The sequence below is a fragment of the Thalassophryne amazonica genome, chromosome 3, assembly GCF_902500255.1.
Source record: "Thalassophryne amazonica chromosome 3, fThaAma1.1, whole genome shotgun sequence".
In the NCBI taxonomy this organism is placed as follows: Eukaryota; Metazoa; Chordata; class Actinopteri; order Batrachoidiformes; family Batrachoididae; genus Thalassophryne; species Thalassophryne amazonica.
Window position 1 is genome coordinate 37,196,693 of NC_047105.1, and position 26,707 is coordinate 37,223,399.

General features: G+C 40.7%; 1 protein-coding gene and 1 long non-coding RNA gene across 5 annotated transcripts in view; one reads left to right on the forward strand and one right to left on the reverse strand.

The window, feature by feature from the left end:
• rtf2 (replication termination factor 2) overlaps positions 1–26,040 on the forward strand; it is an 81,384-nt gene extending 55,344 nt beyond the window's left edge. The window contains exons 7-9 of one of the 4 annotated variants that reach the window (XM_034166065.1): positions 13,147–13,201; positions 24,225–24,299; positions 25,281–26,040. In XM_034166065.1, the coding sequence (XP_034021956.1) occupies positions 13,147–13,201; positions 24,225–24,299; positions 25,281–25,477 (327 nt within the window). In that variant the 3' untranslated portion in view covers positions 25,478–26,040. Of the gene's footprint in view, positions 1–807; positions 1,411–13,146; positions 13,202–24,224; positions 24,300–25,280 lie in introns of those variants that run through there. The other 3 variants (XM_034166066.1, XM_034166067.1, XM_034166068.1) reach the window with 3 other exon arrangements.
• Positions 9,474–26,029, reverse strand: LOC117506556. The gene is made up of 3 exons (XR_004559500.1): positions 25,957–26,029; positions 11,227–11,236; positions 9,474–9,484 (listed from the first exon to the last, which is right to left on the reverse strand). It is a non-coding gene; the product is annotated as an uncharacterized LOC117506556 (long non-coding RNA).
• Positions 26,041–26,707: the final 667 nt, after the last annotated feature.

Sequence of the window (26,707 nt, forward strand, 5' to 3'; positions counted from 1 at the left end):
GATGGAAAACGCCCACTTTGGGCCAAATTACGGAGCTGAGACTGCAAGGTGTAGTTAACAAAGTCTGGCTGAATAATCAAAACATAAAAGAAAATCTGTTTTCTTTTCATCCTTAAATGGGTTGATTTTTTTTTTTATTATTATTATTATCCTGAGTTGCTCATTCAGGATCAGTCTTCACGTCTTAGCGGTTAAAAAGTAAAACCCCAGTAACAAATAGGTTATTGTCAAAAGCTAATATCTTGACATGATCATGTGAGCTGAAAAAGGGGTATCTGCCCCACAGTTGAGCAGTGTTTTTTTCAGGACCCAATCCCAGTACTCTCCCTTTGCAGTATTGGGATTGGGTCATTGGAAACAGACAAACAGCAAACCATTACCTGGGCAAATAATGTAGCTCCCCCCAAATATTACTTATTTGCCTGCCTCTGTGATAGTCGTACCACCATCTAACAATTTCGTTGAGTTACAGTGGACACAGTCATTCATTCGTTTTACAGCTTTGAAATGTAAATAATTCAAACTTCAGTGGCCTTACTGGCATTGTCTTGATACTGCTTTGAGTGGCACCAAGTGGCACTGGCACAGTGTTGTGGAATTGCAGCTAAAATCTCACTGACTGGCCACTGGCTCCATTCGTTATATATTGATCTTATCATTAATTGTTGACAATTTGCACCCATCTTGTCTACCCCTCAGTGAAAGGAAATCACGCAGCAGGCAGCCCTCAAAATTCTTTTTGGAATTTTATTTTCATTGTCTTTATTATCATAACGTATGTTTGCTATTTTTTTTTCCCCCGCACAGCTGTTGCTGGACCTTCTGGATTGTGCGGGTCCTCTAAAGACACACAGTCTTCTGAAGCTACCACCAAGAAGAGGTCCATCCAAGACATGGAGGAAAAGTCAGAGGCCTTCAAATCCTTGTTCACTAGCCATAGTTCGGCCAAGCGCACTAAAGAACAGATGTCCAACTGGGTCACCCACACCCCATATCACTTCTAGTTCTGGTCCACTCAGAGCCGTCAGATGCGGTTACTGTTGGACATATTACACAAAACACATGAACACCATCCATGATTGTGTGTCACCAATGTGCGAGGTCATTACCAACTTGCTGCTTCAATCCCCAGTAGCTTTGTGTTGACATGTTTGGAACATTTTGTTAATAGCTCCCTAAGGGTTTTGAGGCTTAATTTCTCACCCATGTCTTCCAGCTGTGTACCTCCACATGGTTTCAGTCACATGGCACTTTGGGAATTGACCTAAAGGAGTTTTTTGTTTTATACCGTACCTTTCTCTTAACTGTCTCTCTGCTGTCTCCTAGTGGGCAAGGTGCAGTTTTATCACATGAGCATCACAAAATATGACAAAGGAATTCAAGGCTGATAGTGATTTCAGTGCATTGAGATTTGATTTTTATTGTTCAATATCAAAAAAATTATATATATATATATATATATATATATATATATATAAACAGTTCCTCTTAGATTGTTTGTGCTTCAGTCATTATTGTACATTAAAAAGTTTTTGGTTCAGTCGGTCTATGATGTTCCCCCAGTCCATCCAACCTCTTCCGCTGGAGCCTGACAGACACTCCACTGTGCCCACTCTGCCAGGGAGGAGATAGCTGGAGCACATCTTGAGCTGTTGCCCAAGAGCACTGGGAGATGGGCACTACCAGCGCTACATGACCAGGTGCTGAAGGTTATTGCAGAGGTCATCAGCACAGGGATCTCTAGTAGCAGGCAACAGCAACCAGCAGGGTATTCCATCACCTTTGTAAAGGCTGAGGAGAAACCACGGCAAGCCTAAGACCAACAGGAGGGCTGTGTGTGTGTGTGTGTGTGTGTGTGTGTGTGTGGTGGTGTGTGTGTTGTGTGTGTGTGTGTGTGTGTGTGTGGTGTGTATAAATATATATATATATATATAGAGTATAATACTCATAATCTGTGAGAAATCTTGGAGTCATTTTTGATCAGGATATGTCCTTCAATGCACATATAAGCAAATATGTAGGACTGCTTTTTTGCATTTGCGCAATATCTCTAAAATTAGAAAGGTCTTGTCTCAGAGTGATGCTGAAAAGCTAATTCATGCATTTATTTCTTCTAGGCTGGACTATTGTAATTCATTATTATCAGGTTGTCCTAAAACTTCCCTGCAAAGCCTTCAGTTAATTCAAAATGCTGCAGCTAGATACTGACAGGGACTAGAAGGAGAGAGCATATTTCACCCAATGGCTTCTCTTCATTGGCTCCCTGTTAATTCCAGAATAAAATTTAAAATTCTTCTTCTTACTTATAAGGTGGTAATAATCAGGTCCCATCTTATCTTAGGGACCTCATAGTACCATATCACCCCAATAGAGCGCTTCGCTCTCAGACTGCAGGCTTACTTGTAGTTCCTAGGGTTTGTAAGAGTAGAATGGGAGGCAGAGCCTTCAGCTATCAGGCTCCTCTCCTGTGGAACCAGCTCCCAATTCGGATCAGGGAGACAGACATCCTCTCTACTTTTAAGATTAAGCTTAATACTTTCCTTTTTGCTAAAGCTTATAGTTAGGGTTGGATCAGGTGACCCTGAACCATCCCTTAGTTTTGCTGCTATAGGCTTAGACTGCTGGGGGGTTCCCATGATGCACTGAGTGTTTCTTTTTATTCACCTCTTTTTGCTCTGTATGCACCACTCTGCATTTAATCATTAGTGGTTGATCTCTGCTCTCTTCCACAGCATGTCTTTTTCCTGACTCTCTTCCCCCAGCCCCAGCCAGTCCAGCAGAAGATTGCCCCTCCCTGAGCCTGGTTCTGCTAGAGGTTTCTTTCTGTTAAAGGGAGTTTTTCCTTCCCACTGTCGCCAAGTGCTTGCTCATAGGGGGTCGTTTGACCGTTGGGGTTTTTCTGTAGTTATTGTATGGCTTTTGCCTTACAATATAAAGCGCCTTGGGGCAACTGTTTGTTGTGATTTGGCGCTATATAAATAAAATTGAATTGATTTGAGATATATATATATATATATATATATATATATATATATATATATATATACTCAACAAAAATATAAACGCAACACTTTTGGTTTTGCTCCCATTTGTATGAGATGAACTCAAAGATCTAAAACTTTTTCCACATACACAGTATCACCATTTCCCTCAAAATATTGTTCACAAACCAGCCTAAATCTGTGATAGTGAGCACTTCTCCTTTGCTGAGATAATCCATCCCACCTCACAGGTGTGCCATATCAAGATGCTGATTAGACACCATGATTAGTGCACAAGGCCACTCTGAAAGGTGCAGTTTTATCACACAGCACAATGCCACAGATGTCGCAAGATTTGAGGGAGCGTGCAATTGGCATGCTGACAGCAGGAATGTCAACCAGAACTGTTGCTCGTGTATTGAATGTTCATTTCTCTACCATAAGCCGTCTCCAAAGGCGTTTCAGAGAATTTGGCAGTACATCCAACCAGCCTCACAACCGCAGACCACGTGTAACCACACCAGCCCAGGACCTCCACATCCAGCATGTTCACCTCCAAGATCGTCTGAGACCAGCCACTCGGACAGCTGCTGAAACCATCGGTTTGCATAACCAAAGAATTTCTGCACAAACTGTCAGAAACCGTCTCAGGCAAGCACATCTACATGCTCGTAGTCCTCATCGGGGTCTCGACCTGACTCCAGTTCGTCGTCGTAACCGACTTGAGAGGGCAAATGCTCACATTCGCTGGCGTTTGGCACGTTGGAGAGGTGTTCTCTTCACGGAATGAATCCCGGTTCACACACTGTCCAGGGCAGATGGCAGCCAGTGTGTGTGGCGTCGTGTGGGTGAGCGGTTTTCTGATGTCAATGTTGTGGATTCGAGTGGCCCATGGTAGCAGTGGGGTTATGGTATGGCGGCGTCTGTTATGGACGAAGAACACAGGTGCATTTTATTGATGGCATTTTGAATGCACAGAGATACCGTGACGAGATCCTGAGGCCCATTTTGTATACATCCAGAACATCACCTCATGTTGCAGCAGGAATATGCACGGCCCCATGTTGCAAGGATCTGTACACAATTCTTGGAAGCTGAAAATGTCCCAGTTCTTGGCATGGCCGGCATACTCACCGGACATGTCACCCATTGAGCATGTTGGGATGCTCTGGACCGGCGTATACGACAGCGTGTACCAGTTCCTGCCAATATCCAGCAACTTCGCACAGCCATTGAAGAGGAGTGGATCAACATTCCACAGGCCACAATTGACAACCTGATCAACTCTATGCGAAGGAGATGTGTTGCACTGCATGAGGCAAATGGGGTCACACCAGATACTGACTGGTATCCCCCCCCAATAAAACAAAACTGCACCTTTCAGAGTGGCCTTTTATTTGGGACAGTCTAAGGCACACCTGTGCACTAATCATGGTGTCTAATCAGCATCTTGGTTATGGCACACCTGTGAGGTGGGATGGATTATCTCAGCAAAGGAGCAGTGCTCACTATCACAGATTTAGACTGGTTGTGAACAATATTGAGGGAAATGTGATATTGTGTATGTGGAAAAAGTTTTAGATCTTTGAGTTCATCTCATACAAAATGGGAGCAAACCAAAAGTGTTACATTTATATTTTGTTGTGTGTGTGTAGTGTATTATATATATATATAATATATATATATATATATATATAATATGTATGTGTGTGTTGTGTATATATACGAGGTCTGTTAGAAAAGTATCGGACCTTTTATTTTTTGCAAAAACCATATGGATTTGAATCACATGTGATTGCATCAGCCGCTCTGCCATTCTGGTCTTGATTCTACGTCAAGGGACGGTTTTTGGGTGACTGTCGATCCAAGGTAGGTAACCTTTCGACTACACAAGCCTGGAGCAATTGACTGTTATGAAAGGGGGACATGGAGCATTCTGGGCCATAACCACAGTTTTCTTTATACTGATGGTTAGTTGGAGAACCTCTTGGCAGCACTTGAATAGCAGTCCAGGAGACGCTGAAGGCCTTGTTCTGAGTGGCTAGCCAGAACTGCGTCATCAGTGAAGAGAAGCTCCTTGAGTAGGACATGGATTGTCTTGGTTTTTTGCACATAGACAAGCCAGGTTAAATAGCTTGCCGTCGTGACGAGAATGGATGTAGACACCCTTAGTAGGAGGACCGGAAGGCATAGCTCAAAAGTAGAGAAAAGAAGATACCAAAGCGCATTGGAGCGAGCACACAGCCCTGTTTGCACTCCGCTGAGAACTGGAATGGCACTGACATGATTCCCTCAAAGGTACTTCTCGTGTTGTCACGAAATCACCTGATTATACTCAGAAGTTTTGGTGGACACTCAATCCTCTCAAGAAGCCTAACAGACCACTGCAACTGACCAGATCAAAGGCTTTAGTGAGATTCAATAAAAGCCAAGAAGAGGGGTTGATTCGGCTCCCTGCACTTTTCCTGCAATTGCCTCACTGAGAAAACCCTATTGATGGTTGAACGCCCAGCCCTGAAACCACACTGAGTCTCCGGATATACACGATCGGCTAACACTTGCAGTCTGGACAGAACCACGCGGGCAAAGCCTTACCAACACTGCTGAGGAGGGAGATGCCACGATAGTTGTCGCAGGTGCTCCTGTCACCCTTGTTTTGAAGACTGTTACGATCTTAGATCTCTAGCATCTCTAATCTAATCACATATATATAATATAAAATGTGTGTGTGTGTGTGTGTGTGTGTGTGTGTCTGTGTGTGTGTATGATACCCACCAGGCTGTAACTGGTCTGGTCTATGGATCTCTTATGACTGTAATGATGTTACTGTAGTGATGATGACCAGTAATATACTGACACGGTGGTTTGCTATTAACCAAATCCTAAAGGAAAAACAAGCAGGCTGTTGGTGTCATTTTTACTTCCTTATGGCTGAACCACAGTTTAAATTCATGTAGTATTTATTCCGTATGGAAACTTAAGTACAGTTTTTGCTGTATTGAAGATAAATGTGAGAAAGATGTGAATATATATTATGGTTAATAGACATTTTAGTATGTAGATATGTTGTAATTGACTTCAGAATAATATACTGCATGCCTACACATAGATTATCCTTGATTTTTGCAGGTGCATATTGCAAAGCGTGTCTTAGTTTATTGTGTGCTTTATGAGCTTTGCCTCACCCGTCCACTGATGCATAACAAACATTTTAATAGATTTCCATCAAACCTGGGAAACAAATGATTGCTTTACAAGTCAAAGTAGGAGTTCATTATCTGACCTATGAGGCTGGGATGGGGACTGTTGTTGGTAATCGTACTGTACTTTACACACTGGGTTTATAGTGTTTTTGACATGAATGATACAGTGTAGTTGTAGTACTAATAATAATGCTTTTAAGAATATACAAAACTTACCAGCATAGGACCATTTATGTTGTATTTGTGCGTGCGTGTGTGTGTGTATTTCTCTGCATTTATACTCAACAAAAATATAAACGCAACAGTTTTGGTTTTGCTCCCATTTTGAATGAGATGAACTCAAAGATCTAAAACTTTTTCCACATACACAGTATCACCATTTCCCTCAAATATTGTTCACAAACCAGTCGAAATCTGTGATAGTGAGCACTTCTCCTTTGCTGAGATAATCCATCCCACCTCACAGGTGTGCCATATCAAGATGCTGATTAGACACCATGATTAGTGCACAGGTGTGCCTTAGACTGCCCACAATAAAGGCCACTCTGAAAGGTGCAGTTTTGTTTTATTGGTGGGGGATACCAGTCAGTATCTGGTGTGACCACCATTTGCCTCATGCAGTGCAACATATCTCCTTCGCATCATCCGTGAAGAAAACACCTCTCCAACGTGCCAAATGCCAGCGAATGTGAGCATTTGCCCACTCAAGTCGATTACGACGACGAACTGGTCAGGTTGAGACCCCGATGAGGACGACGAGCATGCAGATGAGCTTCCCTGAGATGGTTTCTGACAGTTTGTGCAGAAATTCTTTGGTTATGCAAACCGATTGTTCCAGCAGCTGTCCGAGTGGCTGGTCTCAGACGATCTTGGAGGTGAACATGCTGGATGTGGAGGTCCTGGGCTGGTGTGGTTACACGTGGTCTGCGGTTGTGAGGCTGGTTGGATGTACAGCCAAATTCTCTGAAACGCCTTTGGAGACGGCTTATGGTAGAGAAATGAACATTCAATACACGAGCAACAGCTCTGGTTGACATTCCTGCTGTCAGCATGCCAATTGCACGTTCCCTCAAATCTTGCGACATCTGTGGCATTGTGCTGTGTGATAAAACTGCACCTTTCAGAGTGGCCTTTTATTGTGAACAGTCTAAGGCACACCTGTGCACTAATCATGGTGTCTAATCAGCATCTTGATATGGCACACCTGTGAGGTGGGATGGATTATCTCAGCAAAGGAGAAGTGCTCACTATCACAGATTTAGACTGGTTTGTGAACAATATTTGAGGGAAATGGTAATATTGTGTATGTGGAAAAAGTTTTAGATCTTTGAGTTCATCTCATACAAAATGGGAGCAAAACCAAAAGTGTTGCGTTTATATTTTTGTTGAGTGTATTTTTGAAAGACAGTGAAAGAGGAAATAGCGTAAGGGAGAGAGGTAGCAAACTTCACATTGGTTGTGGTTTTATTTATGTATGAATGAAATTACTGGTTAGGAAAATGTTAAAGCAGAAATACTCCAACTGAGAACTGCCTTATCTGGGTATGACTGTCTGCAGTGAAGATGCTACTTTTGATGTAGTGGCTTTCTGTGTGCATAACTCACCTCACTCAGTGTGAAAATGGCCACACATGCTTCTTCGACACAATCTTTTAATTTTGTTTAGTTGTTTTTCTTTTTAATGATAAATGATTACAACTTGGGAACTACACAGGAAATTTTGGGGAGTAAATTTACTCTGCTGGGATAACATTAAATGATTCCAGTCTAAATAGAGTAAATTACACTCTATCATGGAGTGAATCAGCTTGACATTAGCCACAGACTGAACGGTCTGCCCCCTAAACATTGGTCCACCCTGCCTCCACTGTGCTTGTGTCATGCTGGAGGACAGCCACCGTGTGAGACTGAGTCTCTCCACCCAAAGCGATCAAATGGATTAATGGGATTATTAACCATCAGATGACAAGGTAAACCTCTTGAATCATTCTAAAGTCAGTTTTAAGCAGAAACAAGGCTTTAAATGGTGACGCATTGAAATGTCCGACGCGCAGTGAACGCATCATCCAACAGCTTTTGCAGCCGCGTTGCTCTGATCGCTTTCTCCATGTGTTATTATGGAATAATGCTGGATTATGCAGACAGGACTGTTGTACAAAAGCTTCAGATATCTGTCACTGAGATAGATGATGACTGGAGTGCAGAAGCAGAAACGAGATGATTATCAGTGAACCATGGCTGATGTCGTAAGCGCAGTGAAGGCAGGGCTGACAGAGGACCGTTCGGTCTGCGACACCATCTGTTCGGTGCAAGTGGTTTTACTCCAATAAGAGTTGATTTTACACTGTTTTGAATTGATTTAGCTCTGTGATAGAGTAAAATTCACTCTATTTGGACTGGGATCAAATGCTATCCCAGCAGAGTAAAATTTTACTCGGCAAGATTTCCTGTGTACTTTTCAGCCTGGTGAAGACAAATGTAAGTTTAATATATTTTCTTGAAACGTGTGTTGGGGGGGTGGTTGGAAAACCTGCATAATTTTGTAAAAATATAAAACAGTATATCAAAGACTATTATGTTTTGCCAGCTTTGATTTTGTTGATGTAAGTTATAATCAGTTTCTTTGCCAGATACCAAAAAGCAGTGCACATATATTGATAACATTTTGACATGAGGGATTCATGATATTAGAACTGGATGATATAGCTGAAAATTTAAATTGCAGTTTGCATTTCCATATCATTTGGTTAAATTTTTTTTTTTTTTTTTTTTTTTTTTTTTTTTTTTTTTTTTTTTTACACTAGTTTTGTTCACTTTGTTAAAATGCATCATGCCGCCTTTTTACCTTTGGCAGTTTGCTTAGTAACATACCGATTGCTTTTGACAATGTTTGTCTGTTGTGACACATACGATCCAGGCCTCATTGAGTCACTGGGGTCCATCCACAGGGAGATGAATGTAGGCATAGCCGCAAATGTTTTGTATTGTATCGACATTAACAAAATGTCGATACAATACACCACATGGAACCGCCATTTTCAAAACCCAAAAATGCTATTTTTTGAAAATGGGCCCCACAGTGGATAAGTGTCAAAACGCTGCCTTTGCATTTTCATGTGTACAACCAATATGCAAATTTTGTGAAAGGATGATGTCATAATCCCACCTCTCTAATCTCATCTGGCTGCAAGAATCGTGTAATGACAAGAAAAAAAACTTTTAGAATTTTATCACTGAGCATACTGACATCCACAGGTCATAATGGATGATACGTTGTTATTAACACGGTAATTTAAAATACTTTTTTGTCTTGGTGGATCCATAATGGGATTTGTTTTTGTTACTAGCAGAATGCTGAAGAGACGATGGCTGTGGCGAAAGCTGGCGAGAATGAACCACCCCTGCACTGACTTTTAAGTCCTTTTGGCTGCCCTTGTTTTCACTTGGAGTCGCCACAGCAGATCTTGGATCATTAGTTCATGAATGTGTTCATTATAAAACAACCATCGATGCATCTTGATGCATCTTTTTTTCGAAACAGAATTTCTTTCGTCATTGTCTGACAAATTTAAGTACTTTTAATAATCCATAGTAGGCAGAGGTGTGGCCAAGTGGTTAGTGCACTTGGTTTCAGTGCAAAAGGTTCCCAGTTCAAAACCCATCCCTGCCGCATTTCTCCATGTAATGTGGAGGTCCATCAGGAAGGCCATCCAGTGTAGAATTTGTGCCAAATCAACATGCAGATGCAAATTGGATCTGCTGTGAAAACAAGAGGAACAGCTGAAAGGTTTTACTTTTTATGACTAAAGACTGAGTAAAATTCAATTAAAATATTCAGTTGGTAATTGCTAGTAAATTTTATTTGAGTTATTCTTTTAGATAAACTAATATATGCAAGTAAAATTTACTTGGGATTTATTAATTTACTAGAATTCTTGTAAAATTGGAATTTGTGAGTGAAAAAACTTGTTTTCTTTCAAGTAAATATCACTAAATCACCAAATTTTTAATTTCCTGATTCACAGGAAATACAAATCTTCAAGCATTTTACAGTTTATACACTAAATGTTTGTATTTATAAAGAAAAATGCAGACACTGCTGTTTTTTTGAACAGCCTGGTAGTCCTTTTTCTTCACTTAATATAAAGTAAGAACAAATGTGATAAATTGTTCTTCATGTTTTGATTTGGAATAGAATGTGCAGTGTTCCCAATGCATTTGTGTGTATCAAGAATAAAAGCTAGGACGAACAGTGTTTAAAAAGTGTCTATTATTTAAAACAGTGTCTATTATTTGCATGCAGCACTGCTTCAAAGATCAGCCTCATGTCAACTGTGATGACATTACACTTTTCCCAACTTCTCATCTTCTCCTGTTTGATCAGACTGTTGGATTAGCTATTTAAATCCAGGATTTTGTTGTTGCTAAAAAGAGAGTCAAGCTCAAATGTTGCTTGCAGACAGCTTCAACCTGGTGTAGACTGTCTGATATGGCGTCATATCAGTGACAAAACCCCACTCGCGTAAAAAAAAAAAATGTGTTCATGCGTAGATATTAACTGCGCAAGTGCAAATGATTTCTGCGCACGCAGAGGTGCTATGCACGAGGACCAGCACTCCCCCCACCCGCTCAAACTTGATTTCTGCTTGTGCGAAGTTGATTTCTACCTGCTCACTACATTATGATACTACGGGGGAGGGAACCAGGTCGGCACTGGCTCTGCTGTGATTGGCCGTCTCTGGAGAGTGAGGTTTGATTGACAGCCCTTCTCTCTGGCATGGAAGTCAGTCGGAGACAACGGTGTTAAGCAATTATCACCTCATTTCTGCTTAAAACTTCACTTATCATTTATCTCAGCGAAAGATCTCTGAAGCTTCTGTACAACAATCATTTCCACATAAATTCAGAATTATTTCATAACAAATTACAGAAAGTCCTAAAAATCACCTCCTGACACCGGCACATCTGCAGACTGACTCTGTACACCCTAACAAATCAAAGGGAATAATGTGATTATTAACCACAAATCACATTTGCGCGACAAATTAAAACCTCTTAAATCATGTGCAAACCATAGCGCCACCATGTAACATTTGCTTAGTAAAATTATGTTAAGGCAAAGTCATTACAGTTAATATTCCAGAATTGATGTCTGTGATGTTTAGATCGCTGATCCAAATTCCTTCAGAGACAATCTATTGTTGAAGGTCAAACCAAAAGCTTTGCACTGTTTCACACAAAAAGAAAAGATGATCCAGCAGGTGGTCTTTAGATGGTCTTTAGTAGAGCCCAACCGATATGTCGGCCGATATAAGCCCTTTTCAAAGTACTCACTATCAGCCTAAATTTTGCCGATAGAACGTCGATAATTTCTCAAACAGAACAGTTACTGAAATAATGTTTGTGTCGGCAATGTAAAATGTCCTTGCACCATTTGTCCAGTAGATGGAGCTCTGACTCCATTCAACTGAGAGCTGCTTACACCCCTGCTTAAATGTGTTCATCACCGGCCCCCATAGTTTGGCGTCACACTGCACTGATTGGCTGACAAAAGCATACAAGTAAGTTTATAAGGATCTATATCCTTATCCTGAACCTATATCTAAGTTGCAGCAACAAGAGGTACACTATCAGATGTATTTCACAACTGTTTTTAAGGATATGTATTTGCTAATTTCACAAAGGTTTAATTCTTGATTGCATTTTTTGAACTTGAAAATTCTTCTCTGTTATAACATTAATCAATATGAGGACAAAGCTTCAGCTTTTAGCTCATACTTTTTTGTTAAGGGTCCAAAAAGGAACATTTTATTAATAAAAAAAAAATTTAGCGGCTATCGGCAAATCAGCCAATTTATCGTTTATCTGCATTTTTTTTTTCATCCAAATATTGTTATCGGCATCGGCCTCAAAAAATCCATATCAGTCGGGCTCTAGTCTTTAGATGGATTTTTTGGACTTTCTGTAATTTGTTATGAAATAATGCTGAATTTATGTGGAAATGATTGTTGTACAGAAGCTTCAGAGATCTGTCACTGAGATAGATGATGAGTCGAGTGAAGTTTTAAGCAGAAACAAGGTGATAATCGCTTATCGCCGCTGTCTCCGACTGACTTCCGCATCAGAGAGGAGGGCTGTCTATCAAACCTCACTCTCCAGAGACGACCAATCACAGCAAAGCCAGTGCCAGCCTGGTTCCCTCCCCATAGTGCCATAATCCCGCCCCCATAGTGCCATAAATTTCAAGCAAGCGAGCAGGAATTCTCTGTGTGCAAGCAGAAATCAAGTTCAAGCGGGTGGGGGGAGCGCTGGTCCTCGCACGCAGAGATCATTTGCACGTGCACAGTTAATATCTACACTTGAACGCATTTTTTTTACGCGAGTTGGGTTTTGTCACTGATGTGACGCCACAGCCTGACACTTATTTTTTCTTTGCTAATGCCACCATGTTTTGAGTTCTGTACAGCTGTTGATCCAGACTAAACTGCAGCATTACACATCAGTATATTTTTCCTCTTTGCTTTGCTGTTGTAAGAAAATAACTGCTTCACAACATGAAACTGCAAAAATTATTTGAGGCATGTTGGTCGACCCCTTTTTAACGTGTTTGTGGTGGTTGTCCATCCAGCAGTATCCACTCTGCTCTGGAGTGCTGCTATACTTAGAAGTATCTCATGTGGTGCTATTTCATATCCTTTTCCTTTTTTTCTGTACTTTAGTGTGGGGATCCATTTCAAGATGAGGATATTGTTGTGCTCAATGGCACTAAGGAAGAAGTGGAGAAGTTGAGTGAGAAGATGGAAGAGAAGCGAGTCAAGCTAAGGTACGTTTAATCAACCATATCCACAGAATACTGGGAAATGATTGAATGACAGGGTGTGACCATATTGAATACCTGCTTTCATTTGTGTTTCTTTAGGAGATTTCATTGTATTTATTTTCTCATTCTCTTTCTTTTTAAGAAATCAAAAAAGAAGAAGTCTGCTCAGTCGGTGTTCGCGCCATTAGACTCACAAGGTTTGTGCCACGTTTGGGTGAGGCATCCTGTGTCTTTTTTTAAAAGACAGATTTGCATTCCATTTACATTACTGCAAGTTTATTCTGCAGCAGCTGGACTTTTTGTTGGTGTTAAGAAATTTGTTTCTCTCACCCATATGACTGAAGAGGAGAGGAACTGAAGAAGTCACTTAGATATGGAGTAAAAAAAACTTGAATGTCAAAAGACAGAAGGTTAGACGTCCAGTTACTGTAAACAGCTGTCTTCTACCTTTTGTCGACAGACATTAACAAAACAATGCACCAGTCAAATGACCATGACTTATACTATTTCCTTTAGGGTTCAGTAGTTGATTTTGCTCCTTTTTGCTGTCTTCCTGTTTTTTCTAGTATTCCTGTTACTTGCTGCCTCATGTCACCATACTATCATAATCTTGTCTCTCTTATGTTTGGTCTGAAATATTACGGAATTAAAAGACCACACAGTTTACACACATATATACAAAAACCTGATGGATTTGAATCACGTGTGCTTGCATGAGCCAACCTTGAACCTTCGTGTGCATGCGTGAATTTTTTCACACCTGTCGATTGCGTCATTTGCTTGCAAGCAGCCTTTGTGTGAGGACGTGTGTAGTCTCTCGTCGGATTTTCATTGCAAGGAAAATGGCGGAACGACTGGAGCAGCGCGACTGCATCAAATTTTGCCAGAAACTGGGCGACAGCCAGGTGGAAACCATTCGGAAGATTCAGACGGCTTTCGGTGACGAGCCTATGGGCATCACACAGATTAAGGAGTGGTACAACTGGTTTAAAGACATCCGCACAACGGTGGAGAGTGAGCCACGCTCCGGTCAGCCATCAACATGCTGAAATGACCAGATCATTTCCAAAGTGAACGCTGTGGTGATGCGGGACCGTCGTGTGACTATCCGAGAAATTGCGGAAGAGGTGGACATCAGCACTTTTTCGGCACATTCCACTGTGACAGAAGATTTGGCCATGAAAAGAGTGGCGGTGAAATTCGTGCTTCGGCATGAAGCTGATAACGGCGGCGCAAAAGCACCTTCATGTTGAATTCTTACAGGGCATGCTGTGACATGCCCACCTCTTCCACCATTCGGAAGATTCAGACAGCTTTCGGTGGCTTTTCAGTCGTGTGACTATCCGAGAAATTGTGGAAGAGGTGGGCATCATTTTTCGGAGTCCAGCATATCCTGTGAGGAAAATAAGTATTTTTAACTACTTTTTAAGCTAAGGCATGCAGAATAACAAACAGGAGCTATGTTCTTAAAGTAATGAAAAAAAAAGACAATGTTGTGGAGCAAGTACATACAGTGAGGAAAATAAGTATTTGAACACCCTGCAATTTTGCAAGTTCTCCCACTTAGAAATCATGGAGGGGTCTGAAATTTTCATCTTAGGTGCATGTCCACTGTGAGAGACATAATCTTAAAAAAAAAAAAAAAAGCGGAAATCACAATGTATGATTTTTTTTTTTTTTTTTTTTTTTTTTTTTTTTTATATATATATAATTTATTTGTATGTTACTGCTGAAAATAAGTATTTGAACACCTGCCAAACAGCAAGAATTCTGGCTCTCACAGACTTATTAATTTTAATTTAAGAAGCCCTCTTATTCTGCACTCTTTACCTGTATTAATTGCACCTGTTTGAACTTGTTACCTGTATAAAAGACATCTGTTCACACACTCAATCAATCACACTCCAACCTGTCCACCATAGCCAAGACCAAAGAGCTGTCTAAGGACACCAGGAACAAAACTGTAGACCTGCACAAAGCTGACTACAGGACAACAGGCAAGCAGCTTGGTAGAAGACAACAACTGTCATGATTATTTATTAGAAAGTGGAAGAAACACAAGATGACTGTCAATCTCCCTCGGTCTGGGATTCCATGCAAGATCTCACTTTGTGGGGTAAGGATGATTCTGAGAAAGCTCAGAACTACACAGGAGGACCTGGTCAATGACCTGAAGAGAGCTGGGACCACAGTCACAAAGATTACATTAGCAACATATGATGCTGTCATGGTTTAAAATCCTGCAGGGCAGTAAGAAAGTGTGCCTGGACATAATGTTAGACGTTATTGGTGATTGTGGTGGAGTAAGCTGCAAATGAATTGTGCTACTTGGGATCAATAAAAGTCTGAATCTGAGTAAGAACAATAATTAAACATTGGCAGCAGAAAAACTGTCACAGTGGTTATCACAGCAGACCCCCACCCCCCAACAAAAAAAACACCCATGCACTTTAAAGTGGCAAAATCTTGGATCATTTTTATTGTTATTAATTATAATCAAAGCAAAGTAACAAACAGTCTTACCATCTGAAAGAGCATGTTCATAATAATCTACAATGCAGTCATTCAGTGTTTGGTTAAAAACCTTCAGCCTTGAGCCTCATTTATTTTCTAACCTCGTACATTTTTGCCTAATAATTTTGCAAATCTTTAATCGATCAGGAAGTCTTTTTTTTGTCAGCAGCGTATTGTTGTCAACACAGACCAACTGACTTAAAAGTGCAACTGTAATTTCATTGATAATACTATTTAGCGTAGCTGCCTGTGTAAAACGCAAGACCAGACCATCAGGGCAATCTACTGCCAAGATTGGTTTATATTGAGGATTTTGGTGCAACAGGGTGACAAATAACTATCAGACAGGATATACACACGTCGACAAAATTGTTGGTACCCCTGTATTTTACAGTAGTGTTCAGAATAATAGTAGTGCTATGTGACTGAAAAGATTATCCAGGTTTTGAGTATATTTCTTATTGTTACATGGGAAACAAGGTACCAGTAGATTCAGTAGAGTCTCACAAATCCAACAAGACCAAGCATTCATGATATGCACACTCTTAAGGCTATGAAATTGGGCTATTAGTAAAAAAAAAAAAGTAGAAAAGGGGGTGTTCACAATAATAGTAGCATCTGCTGTTGACGCTACAGTCTCAAAACTATTATGTTCAAACTGCTTTTATAGCAATCCTGTGAATCACTAAACTAGTATTTAATTGTATAACCACAGTTTTTCATGATTTATTCACATCTGCGAGGCATTAATTTTGTTGGTTTGGAACCACGATTTTGCATGTTTACTAGTGTGCTTGGGGTCATTGTCTTGTTGAAACACCCATTTCAAGGGCATGTCCTCATCAGCATAAGGCAACATGACCTCTTCAAGTATTTTGACATATCCAAACTGATCAATCGATCAATCGATTTTTTTATATAGCGCCAAATCACAACAAACAGTTGCCCCAAGGCGCTTTATATTGTAAGGCAAGGCCATACAATAATTATGTAAAACCCCAACGGTCAAAACGACCCCCTGTGAGCAAGCACTTGGCTACAGTGGGAAGGAAAAACTCCCTTTTAACAGGAAGAAACCTCCAGCAGAACCAGGCTCAGGGAGGGGCAGTCTTCTGCTGGGACTGGTTGGGGCTGAGGGAGAGAACCAGGAAAAAGACATGCTGTGGAGGGGAGCAGAGATCGATGACTAATAATTAAATGCAGAGTGGTGCATACAGAGCAAAAAGAAAAAGAAACAATGCATCATGGGAACCCCCCAGCAGTCTACGTCAATAGCAGCATAACTAAGGGATGGTTCAGGGTCACCTGATCCAGCCCTAACTATAAGCTTTAGCAAAAAGGAAAGTTTTAAGCCTAATCTTAAAAGTAGAGAGGGTGTCTGTCTCCCTGATCTGAATTGGGAGCTGGTTCCACAGGAGAGGAGCCTGAAAGCTGAAGGCTCTGCCTCCCATTCTACTCTTACAAACCCTAGGAACTACAAGTAAGCCTGCAGTCTGAGAGCGAAGCGCTCTATTGGGGTGATATGGTACTACGAGGTCCCTAAGATAAGATGGGACCTGATTATTCAAAACCTTATAAGTAAGAAGAAGAATTTTAAATTCTATTCTAGAATTAACAGGAAGCCAATGAAGAGAGGCCAATATGGGTGAGATATGCTCTCTCCTTCTAGTCCCCGTCAGTACTCTAGCTGCAGCATTTTGAATTAACTGAAGGCTTTTTAGGGAACTTTTAGGACAACCTGATAATAATGAATTACAATAGTCCAGCCTAGAGGAAATAAATGCATGAATTAGTTTTTCATGCATCCATGATACCTGGTATGCGACATATAGGCCCAACACCATAGTAGGAGAAACATGCCCATATCATGATGCTTGCACCACCGTGCTTCACTGTCTTCACTCTGAACTGTGGCTTGAATTCAGAGATTGGGGGTCGTCTCACAAACTGTCTGCGGCCCTTGGACCCAAAAAGAACAATTTTACTCTCATCACTCCACAAAATATTCCTCCATTTCTCTTCCTCCATTCACCTGTGTGAAGCAAATAAATTAGCTTCACACAGGTGTCTTCTAACTGTCACAGCCCTTACAGGTAAGTCCAGACTGCCTTTGATCATCCTGGAGCTGATCAATGGGTGAGCCTAATTTCATAGCCTTAAGAGTGTGCATATCATGAATGCTTGGTCTTGTTGGATTTGTGAGAATCTACTGGTACCTTGTTTCCCATGTAACAATAAGAAATATACTCAAAACCTGGATTAATCTTTTTAGTCACATAGCACTACTATTATTCTGAACACTACTGTATGTATACATTTAATTGTAAGTGTATGAGGTCATCTCCTTAGGGAGGTCTTCCAGGCACATCCGACAAGGAGGAGGCCCTGGGGAAGACCCAGGACATGCTGGAGAGATTATATTTCCCAGATGGCTTGGGAATGCCTTGGTATCCCCTGGGAAGAGTTAACAGGACTTGGCCAAGGATAAGGAAGTGTGGGATGAGCTGCTTGTGCTGCTACCACAGTGACCCAGACCCAAATGAATGAATGAACTGTATTATTTGGTTAGAAGTGAGTGTAAACAACACAATTTTGTTAAATCAAAACATTTTTTAAAATGTCCAAAGTTATTTCGCAACAATAACAAAACAAAATGCTTTTGTAAAGTGGAAAAAAAAAAAAAAATCAAGGCATAAAATATATACTGGACACAATTATTGGCACCCATTGAAGAATGTAGAGTATCATCACTTTTACAGCCAAATTTCTTTAGAGAAGTCAAGGGGTGGACATAGGAACTTTTCCAAGTCACTGATTATGTCTTGGACATCAGTTGTGTTCAAAATAAAAGCAGTGTGTATTAAAAAAAAAAAAAAAAAAAAAAAGTAAAGTTTGAAAATCTTTCAGATGGCTTTTATTTCCATACACGCAAATACATTAGGAACACTGCACATTCTGTTACAAATTAAAACATGAAGAAAACTGTTGAAAATTTCTTATTAGGTTCGATAAATATTACATAAAATATAGGGGTACCAGCCCTGTGACAGACTGGCATCCTGTCCTGGGTGTACCCTGCCTCGCGCTCTGTGACTGCTGGGATAGGCTCCAGCCCCCCACGACCCTTAATTGGATTAAGCGGTTGAAGGTGTGTGTGTGTGCGTGTGCGTGTGCGTGCATGCGCATAAGGGTCCAACAATTTTATCCACCTGTGTAGATATTACTGTTTTTCAACATGATATACAGTGCATCTGAAAAGTATTCACGATGTTTCACTTTTTCCACATTTTGTTGTGTTACAGCCTTATTCCAAAATTAAATTCATTTTTTCCTCAAAATTCTCCACACGATACCCCATAATGACAATGTGAAAAAAGTTTGAGATTTTTGCAGATTTATTAAAAATAAAAAAATAAGAAATCACGCTTACGTAAGTATTCACAACCTTTGCCATGAAGCTCAAAATTGTGCTCAGGTGCATCTTGTTTCCAGTGATCATCTTTGAGATGTTTCTACAGCTTAATTGGAGTCCACCTGGGCATGATTTGGTAAGGCAGACACCTGTCTACATATATAAGGTCCCACAGGTGAACACAAACCAAGCATGAAGTCAGAGGAACTGTCTGTAGACCTCCGAGACAGTATTGTCTTGAGGCACAAATCTGGGGAAGGGTACAGAAACATTTCTGCTGCTTTGAATGTTCTAATGAGCACAGTGGCCTCCATCAACCGTAAATGGAAGAAGTTCAAATCCACCAGAACTCTTTCTAAAGCTGGCTGCCCATATAACCGGGGTGATTTGGGGAGAAGGGCCGTAGTCAGGGAGGTGACCAAGAACCTGATGGTCACTTTGTCAGAGCTCCACTATTCCTCTGTGGAGAGAAGAGAACCTTCCAGAAGGACAACTATCTCTACAGCAATCCACCAATCAGGCCTGTATGGTAGAGTGGCCAGATGGAAGCCAATCCTTGGTAAAAGGAACATGGCAGCCCACCTGGAGATCAAGGTCTTCAGTGCAACTCTGAATGACCCTGAGTGGCCCAGCCAGAGCCCAGACCTGAATCCTATTGAACATCTGTGGACAGATGTGAAAATGGCTGTGCACTGACGCTCCCCATCCAACCTGATGGAATTTGAGAGGTGCTGCAATGATGAATGGGCAAAACTGCTCAAAGATAGGAGCACCAAGCTTGTGACAACATATTCAAGAAGACTTGAGGCTGCAATTGCTGTCAAACATGCATCCAGTCCAATCCACTTTATTTATATAGCACATTTAACAACAAAGACGCTCCAAAGTGCTACACATAGAATCAAGTCAAGAAATAAATAAAAAATAAGTAAAATAACAATAAAAAATAAAACATACAAAGATAAAAATAAATACAACATGTAAAACCAATAAAATCAACCTAAATAAAAACAGAAACAAAACAGAGGACCACACAACTCACACACTGTTAAAAACCACAGAATAAAAGTGTGTCTTCAGAAGAGAAGATGGCAGTTCACGAGCCATAGTCAACAAAGTACTGAGCAAAGGATGTGAATACTTACGTACATGTGAACTCTTAGTGTTTTATTTTTAACTAGCTGAGTTACCTGTTCTACGCACAGGTAATAGAGAAGAATTTTAACCATGTCACTGTATATTTCATGTCACTTTCGTTAACCCCTTCTAAGCCTGTATATCCCATTGATGGGGAAATTTCAGTTTTTATTTTTGAGATACTGACAAGCCAAAATGAGGCGGATGGTAGGGGGTTATGGTGTAGTAAGTTGCATTGCATTGTGTGTATGTTGTCATTAATTTTCATAGAGCAATTTGTGACATTCATGAGACTCAGGTGAATCATGATAAAAGGTGATAGCATGTCATATCACTGCAACGCTCTGGCATGTCGTACACAGCAGGTACATTTTAATTGAAAAAACATGCGCTGACCCATCCAGATTGTAATTAAACTACACACTAGCCAGCTGCTACTACATAGTAAGTAAAGTGTGATGCTGGCGACCTGATCTGAGTACCATGTACGAGGTCTATTAGAAAAGTATCCGACCTTATTATTTTTTTCAAAAACCATATGGATTTGAATCACGTGTGATTACATCAGACATGCTTGAACCCTCGTGGGCATGCGAGAGTTTTTTCACGCCTGTCGGTTACGTCATTCGCCTGTGGGCAGTCTTTGAGTGAGGAGTCGTCCACCCGCTCGTCGATTTTTTTCATTGTTTAGGAATGGCTCAGAGACTGTTGCTTTGTTTGATAAAAAATTTTTCAAAACTGTAAGGCACAACTGAGTGGACACCATTCAATAAATTCAGCTGGTTTTCGGTAAAAATTTTAACGGCTGATGAGAGATTTTGGTCTGGCAGTGTCGCTTTAAGGACGGTCCACGGCGCCTGACGGCGATCTGCGCTTCGAGGCGGCAGCGTCTCGCTGTTTCAAGTTGAAAACTTCCACATTTCAGGCTCTGTTGACGCAGTAAGTCGTCAGAGAACAGAGAACTTTCAGAAGAAGTAGGCATGAGGAGTTTATTCGGACATTCCATTGTTAACGGTCATTTTGTAATGAAAGAACGTGCGGGCAGAGTCGCATGTCGGGCTGGACCCGACCGCGGGGGGTCGCGGCAGGAAAAACACCTCCGTTGGAAATCTTAACGGGCAAGTTGGAACATGCCCAAGCTGTTAAACAATTTCTCAGTTACTCACTTGTTGAAAGCCATTAAAAGCCGCCTGAATTCTACAAATGGTTTTCAACACGGAGGTGTTTTTCCTGTCGCGGTGCACACAGATTTGCCGAGTCGTCACGGAAACGACTCGGCGAATTTGCGCGTACGTCTTTCATTAAAAAAAATGTCCTTAAACAGTGGAATGTCCGCATAAATTCCTCATGCCGGCCTCTTCTGAATCTTCTCTGTTCTCTCACGATGTCCTGGGTGAATTAAGCCTTAAATTAGGATGTTTTCAGCTCGAAACAGGCCGACGACGGCGCCTGGAAGCGCTGCAGGACGTCCCGCTCCGTGGGAAGTCCTTACACCGACAGAAACACCCCATAATCTCTCATCAGCCGTTAAACTTTTCACAGAAAACCAGCTTAATTTCTCGAATAGTGTCCACTCGGATATTCCTCACAGGTCCAGAAAAAATTTTGATAAAGCAACGCGCGCCGTCTCGAGCAGCGTGTGAAACAAAGGAATTCAGCCGAGAGGGTGGGACCACATCTAACTCAAGGCCTGCCCACTGGGAAATGACGTCACCGACACGCGTGAAAAAACTCATGCATGCGCACGAGGGTTCAAGCATGATTGGTGTAATCGCATGTCATTCAAATCCATATAGTTAAAAAAAATAAAATAAAAGGGTCGGTTTATTATCTAAGAGACCTCGTAAACTTTGAAAATAAGGGCTCCAGTGAGGGGTTGTGATTTAATATATAAGGTTGACCCATGTCTGTGTGTTCACACATGTATGCTTTGAACCTAAGGGCCGCAGTGACCTCCCCCTTGGTGCCCCCAGTCACCATAGCAAGTTTTGTGTAGCTTAACTCGCATGCAGCGTACGTTGTCCCATTCGGATTGTAATTGAAGTGCACGTTAGCCAGCTGCTACTACGTAGTAAGTAAAGTGTGATGCTTGCTACTTGTGAAAATAAGGGCTCCATTGAGCTGGTCGTGATCTAATATTTAAGGCACACACAGGTGTGTGTGTGTGTGTGTGTGTGTGTTCATGCATGTACAGTTTCAACCTAAGGGCCCCAATGACCTCCTCCTTCGTGCCCCCAGTCACCATAGCAAGTTTGGTGTTGATTGCTTAATTACTGTGACTGTGCATATATATATATATATATATATATATATATATATATATATATATATATATCTCAGTAAAGTAAGTCCCTTCGGCTGCTCCCTTGTTTGCACTCGGGGTCGCCACAGCAAATCCAAGGTGGATCTACATGTTGAATTGGCACAGGTTTTACGCCGGATGCCCTTCCTGACGCAACTCCACATTACATGGAGAACTGTGGCAGGGGTGGGTTTAGAACCCGGAACCTTCTGCACTGAAACCAAGCGCATTAACCACTTGGCCACCACCCCTGTATATATATATATATATATATATATATATATATATATATGAGAGAGAGAGAGAGCGAGAGAGATTGATTAGCAAAAATTTAAAAAGCTTTATGTTGTTGTCATTATGGGGTTTTGTGAGTAGAATTTTGAGGGGGAAAAAAATGAATGTACTCCATTTTGAAATAAAGCTGTAACATAAAATGTGGAATAAGTGAAGTGCTGTGAATACTTTCCGGATGCACTATAATTCAACTGATTTAAGAGGCTGTATTTATAAGAAAGCAACTCCATGGCAGCGGATATTTCTTCAATCAAACTTTTTTTTTCTCTCTTTTTAATGAATGAAAATCATGCATGCTGTCATGCTTCTGCATTGCATTAAAGAAAAACACTACTTAAGAGGCCCGGTGTCGCAGGCCGAATGGTCTCCCCTAAAAATTGGTCCGCCCTGCATCCACTGCGCATGCGTCTATTTGGACCACAGCAGCTCATCTGAGACAGTCCCTTTACCCAAAGCGATCAAATGGATCAATGGGATTATGAACCATCAGATGACAAGGTAAACCCTCTTAAATCATTCTAAAGTCAGTTTTAAGCAGACACAAGGTGATGTGATGCTTGAAATGACGGGCGTGCAGTGAACGCAACAGCTAGCAGCTCGTGTAGCCGCGCCTCTCTGATCACTTCCTCTGTTTTATGATGAAATAATGCTGAATTTATGTGGAAATGATTGTTGTACAAAAGCTTCAGAGATCTGTCACTGAGATAGATGATGACTGGTGTGCAGTTTGAAGCAGAAACGAGGTGATAATCGGTGAAACGCTGGTGACACTCAAAAAAGATGGATGTGCAGTGACGGCAGAGTGGACCGATTTTTAGTGCGGATCGTTTGGTCGGGGGGACCAGGATTAACCTACACAGCCATTACTCTCTTCTCTTTGGTCTACCCGCAAAAGCTTCGACTGGTTCAGAATGCAGTAGCTCAGATCATCACAGGAACACGTTCATTCACCACATCACCCCTGTTCTTCAACAACTTCACTGATTTCCAGTCACTCATCGCATTGACTATAAAATCATCCTTCTAACCTTCAAGGGCCTCCATAACTTTGCTCCTCCGTACCTCATCGAACATCTTCACACACGCGCGCGCATACACACACACCCAGCCACACCCTCAGATCATCATCTTCTCTCAGCCTCACCATTCCTCCTGTCCACTTGACCACCATGGGATTTAGAGCTTTCAGCCGCTCTGCCCCCCCACCTTTGGAACTCCCTTCCACCAGATATCTGTAACATTGACTGTCTGGTTATTGTGAAATCATGCCTCAAAACCCACCTGTTAAAGAATCACCATGATTTCCCATCATTCACTGCATAACTTTTGTCTTGTTTTAAACTGTTATATAATTTCTTTTTAACTGTTAAATTTCCTTTTAAGTTTTTAATTCTAATTTGTTTATTGTTAAGCTTTTAAATCTGCTTATTGTTGCATTGTAATGGTGTCCTTGAGTTTTTTTGAAAGGCACCTACAAACGGAATGTATTATTATTATTATTTTGTGTCTGTGTAATATATTTTGGTCCTAACAGCAATTGTTTCACTCTTTTCTTTGAAAGATGAAAGATGTTCTCCACAACTGAACATGGGGGAGAGCAGCTCACTACAAAATGGCACTGCAGGCAGCAAATTAGGTAGATGTGCAGCGACTTTCCTCCCATGTGGATCGATGAGTTGTTGGAGTGTCGTTATTGTTTGTCATAGCATGTTTTTAAGGACTGGGGCACACTGTGAAGCAGCGTGGGAACCAGTCTGAAAGAATTGTTAGAAATTCATAGCCTGGAACGAAATGTGGATAAAAGATGGAAAACGCCCACTTTGGGCCAAATTACGGAGCTGAGACTGCAAGGTGTAGTTAACAAAAGTCTGGCTGAATAATCAAACATAAAAGAAAATCTGTTTTCTTTTCATCCTTAAATGGGTTGATTTTTTTTTTTTTATTATTATTATTATCCTGAGTTGCTCATTCAGGATCAGTCTTCACGTCTTAGCGGTTAAAAAGTAAAACCCCAGTAACAAATAGGTTATTGTCAAAAGCTAATATCTTGACATGATCATGTGAGCTGAAAAAGGGGTATCTGCCCCACAGTTGAGCAGTGTTTTTCTTCAGGACCCAATCCCAGTACTCTCCCTTTGCAGTATTGGGATTGGGTCATTGGAAACAGACAAACAGCAAACCATTATTCCTGGGCAAATAATGTAGCTCCCCCCAAATATTACTTATTTGCCTGCCTCTGTGATAGTCGTACCACCATCTAACAATTTCGTTGAGTTACAGTGGACACAGTCATTCATTCGTTTTACAGCTTTGAAAATGTAAATAATTCAAACTTCAGTGGCCTTTACTGGCATTGTCTTGATACTGCTTTGAGTGGCACCAAGTGGCACTGGCACAGTGTTGTGGAATTGCAGCTAAAATCTCACTGACTGGCCACTGGCTCCATTCGTTATATATTGATCTTATCATTAATTGTTGACAATTTGCACCCATCTTGTCTACCCCTCAGTGAAAGGAAATCACGCAGCAGGCAGCCCTCAAAATTCTTTTTGGAATTTTATTTTCATTGTCTTTATTATCATAACGTATGTTTGCTATTTTTTTTTCCCCCGCACAGCTGTTGCTGGACCTTCTGGATTGTGCGGGTCCTCTAAAGACACACAGTCTTCTGAAGCTACCACCAAGAAGAGGTCCATCCAAGACATGGAGGAAAAGTCAGAGGCCTTCAAATCCTTGTTCACTAGCCATAGTTCGGCCAAGCGCACTAAAGAACAGATGTCCAACTGGGTCACCCACACCCCATATCACTTCTAGTTCTGGTCCACTCAGAGCCGTCAGATGCGGTTACTGTTGGACATATTACACAAAACACATGAACACCATCCATGATTGTGTGTCACCAATGTGCGAGGTCATTACCAACTTGCTGCTTCAATCCCCAGTAGCTTTGTGTTGACATGTTTGGAACATTTTGTTAATAGCTCCCTAAGGGTTTTGAGGCTTAATTTCTCACCCATGTCTTCCAGCTGTGTACCTCCACATGGTTTCAGTCACATGGCACTTTGGGAATTGACCTAAAGGAGTTTTTTGTTTTATACCGTACCTTTCTCTTAACTGTCTCTCTGCTGTCTCCTAGTGGGCAAGGTGCAGTTTTATCACATGAGCATCACAAAATATGACAAAGGAATTCAAGGCTGATAGTGATTTCAGTGCATTGAGATTTGATTTTTATTGTTCAATATCAAAAAAAATTATATATATATATATATATATATATATATATATATATAAACAGTTCCTCTTAGATTGTTTGTGGCTTCAGTCATTATTGTACATTATATTAAATGGCCACTTTTTCTAAAAATCCTTTTTACCCCGATATAAACTGAGGTTTCCAACATCATTTAGGAGCACCTTTGGAGACACCCCACCCTCTCCCATTGAGCAGATACAAATTTACCAAATACGTATACCAAATAAATGTTAATTTCACTAAATATTTCACTTGTATGTTGTCCTTTTTGTGTAGGTAACATGAGAATTACAAAAATTTAATAAAAACAAGGCTGTGGAGTCTGATCGGACAGATGCACAGCTTTTTTTTTAGTTGCTAGGTCCTTTTTGAAATCTGAAAGTTTTCATCATCAAACTTATGAGAAATAATTTTATGTCCTTGCACAAACAAAACTTGTAAGAAATTATTCTTATTGATAAACAATATGAATGTGAATGTGTGCAAATTTTCACCAGTTGTATCCAGCCAGTAAAAGAGCAACCTAAAAAGTAACTGTGGTATAATTAATAATCACAAAATGAAAGTATTAAATTGATTTTTTTTTTTAAATAAACTGATTAATGATCTCATTTGTCATAAATATGTTATAAGTGTGTACACAGTCGTATTTGTCATACATTTTAGTCTTGAATACATCAAAGCCTAAGTTTTTCGATTTTGTTATGCAAGTTAATTAAAAAGTAAAATTGACTTAATTTGAAAATAAAAAATATATAATATTCCCTTCCTGCAGACTGATCAAACATCCA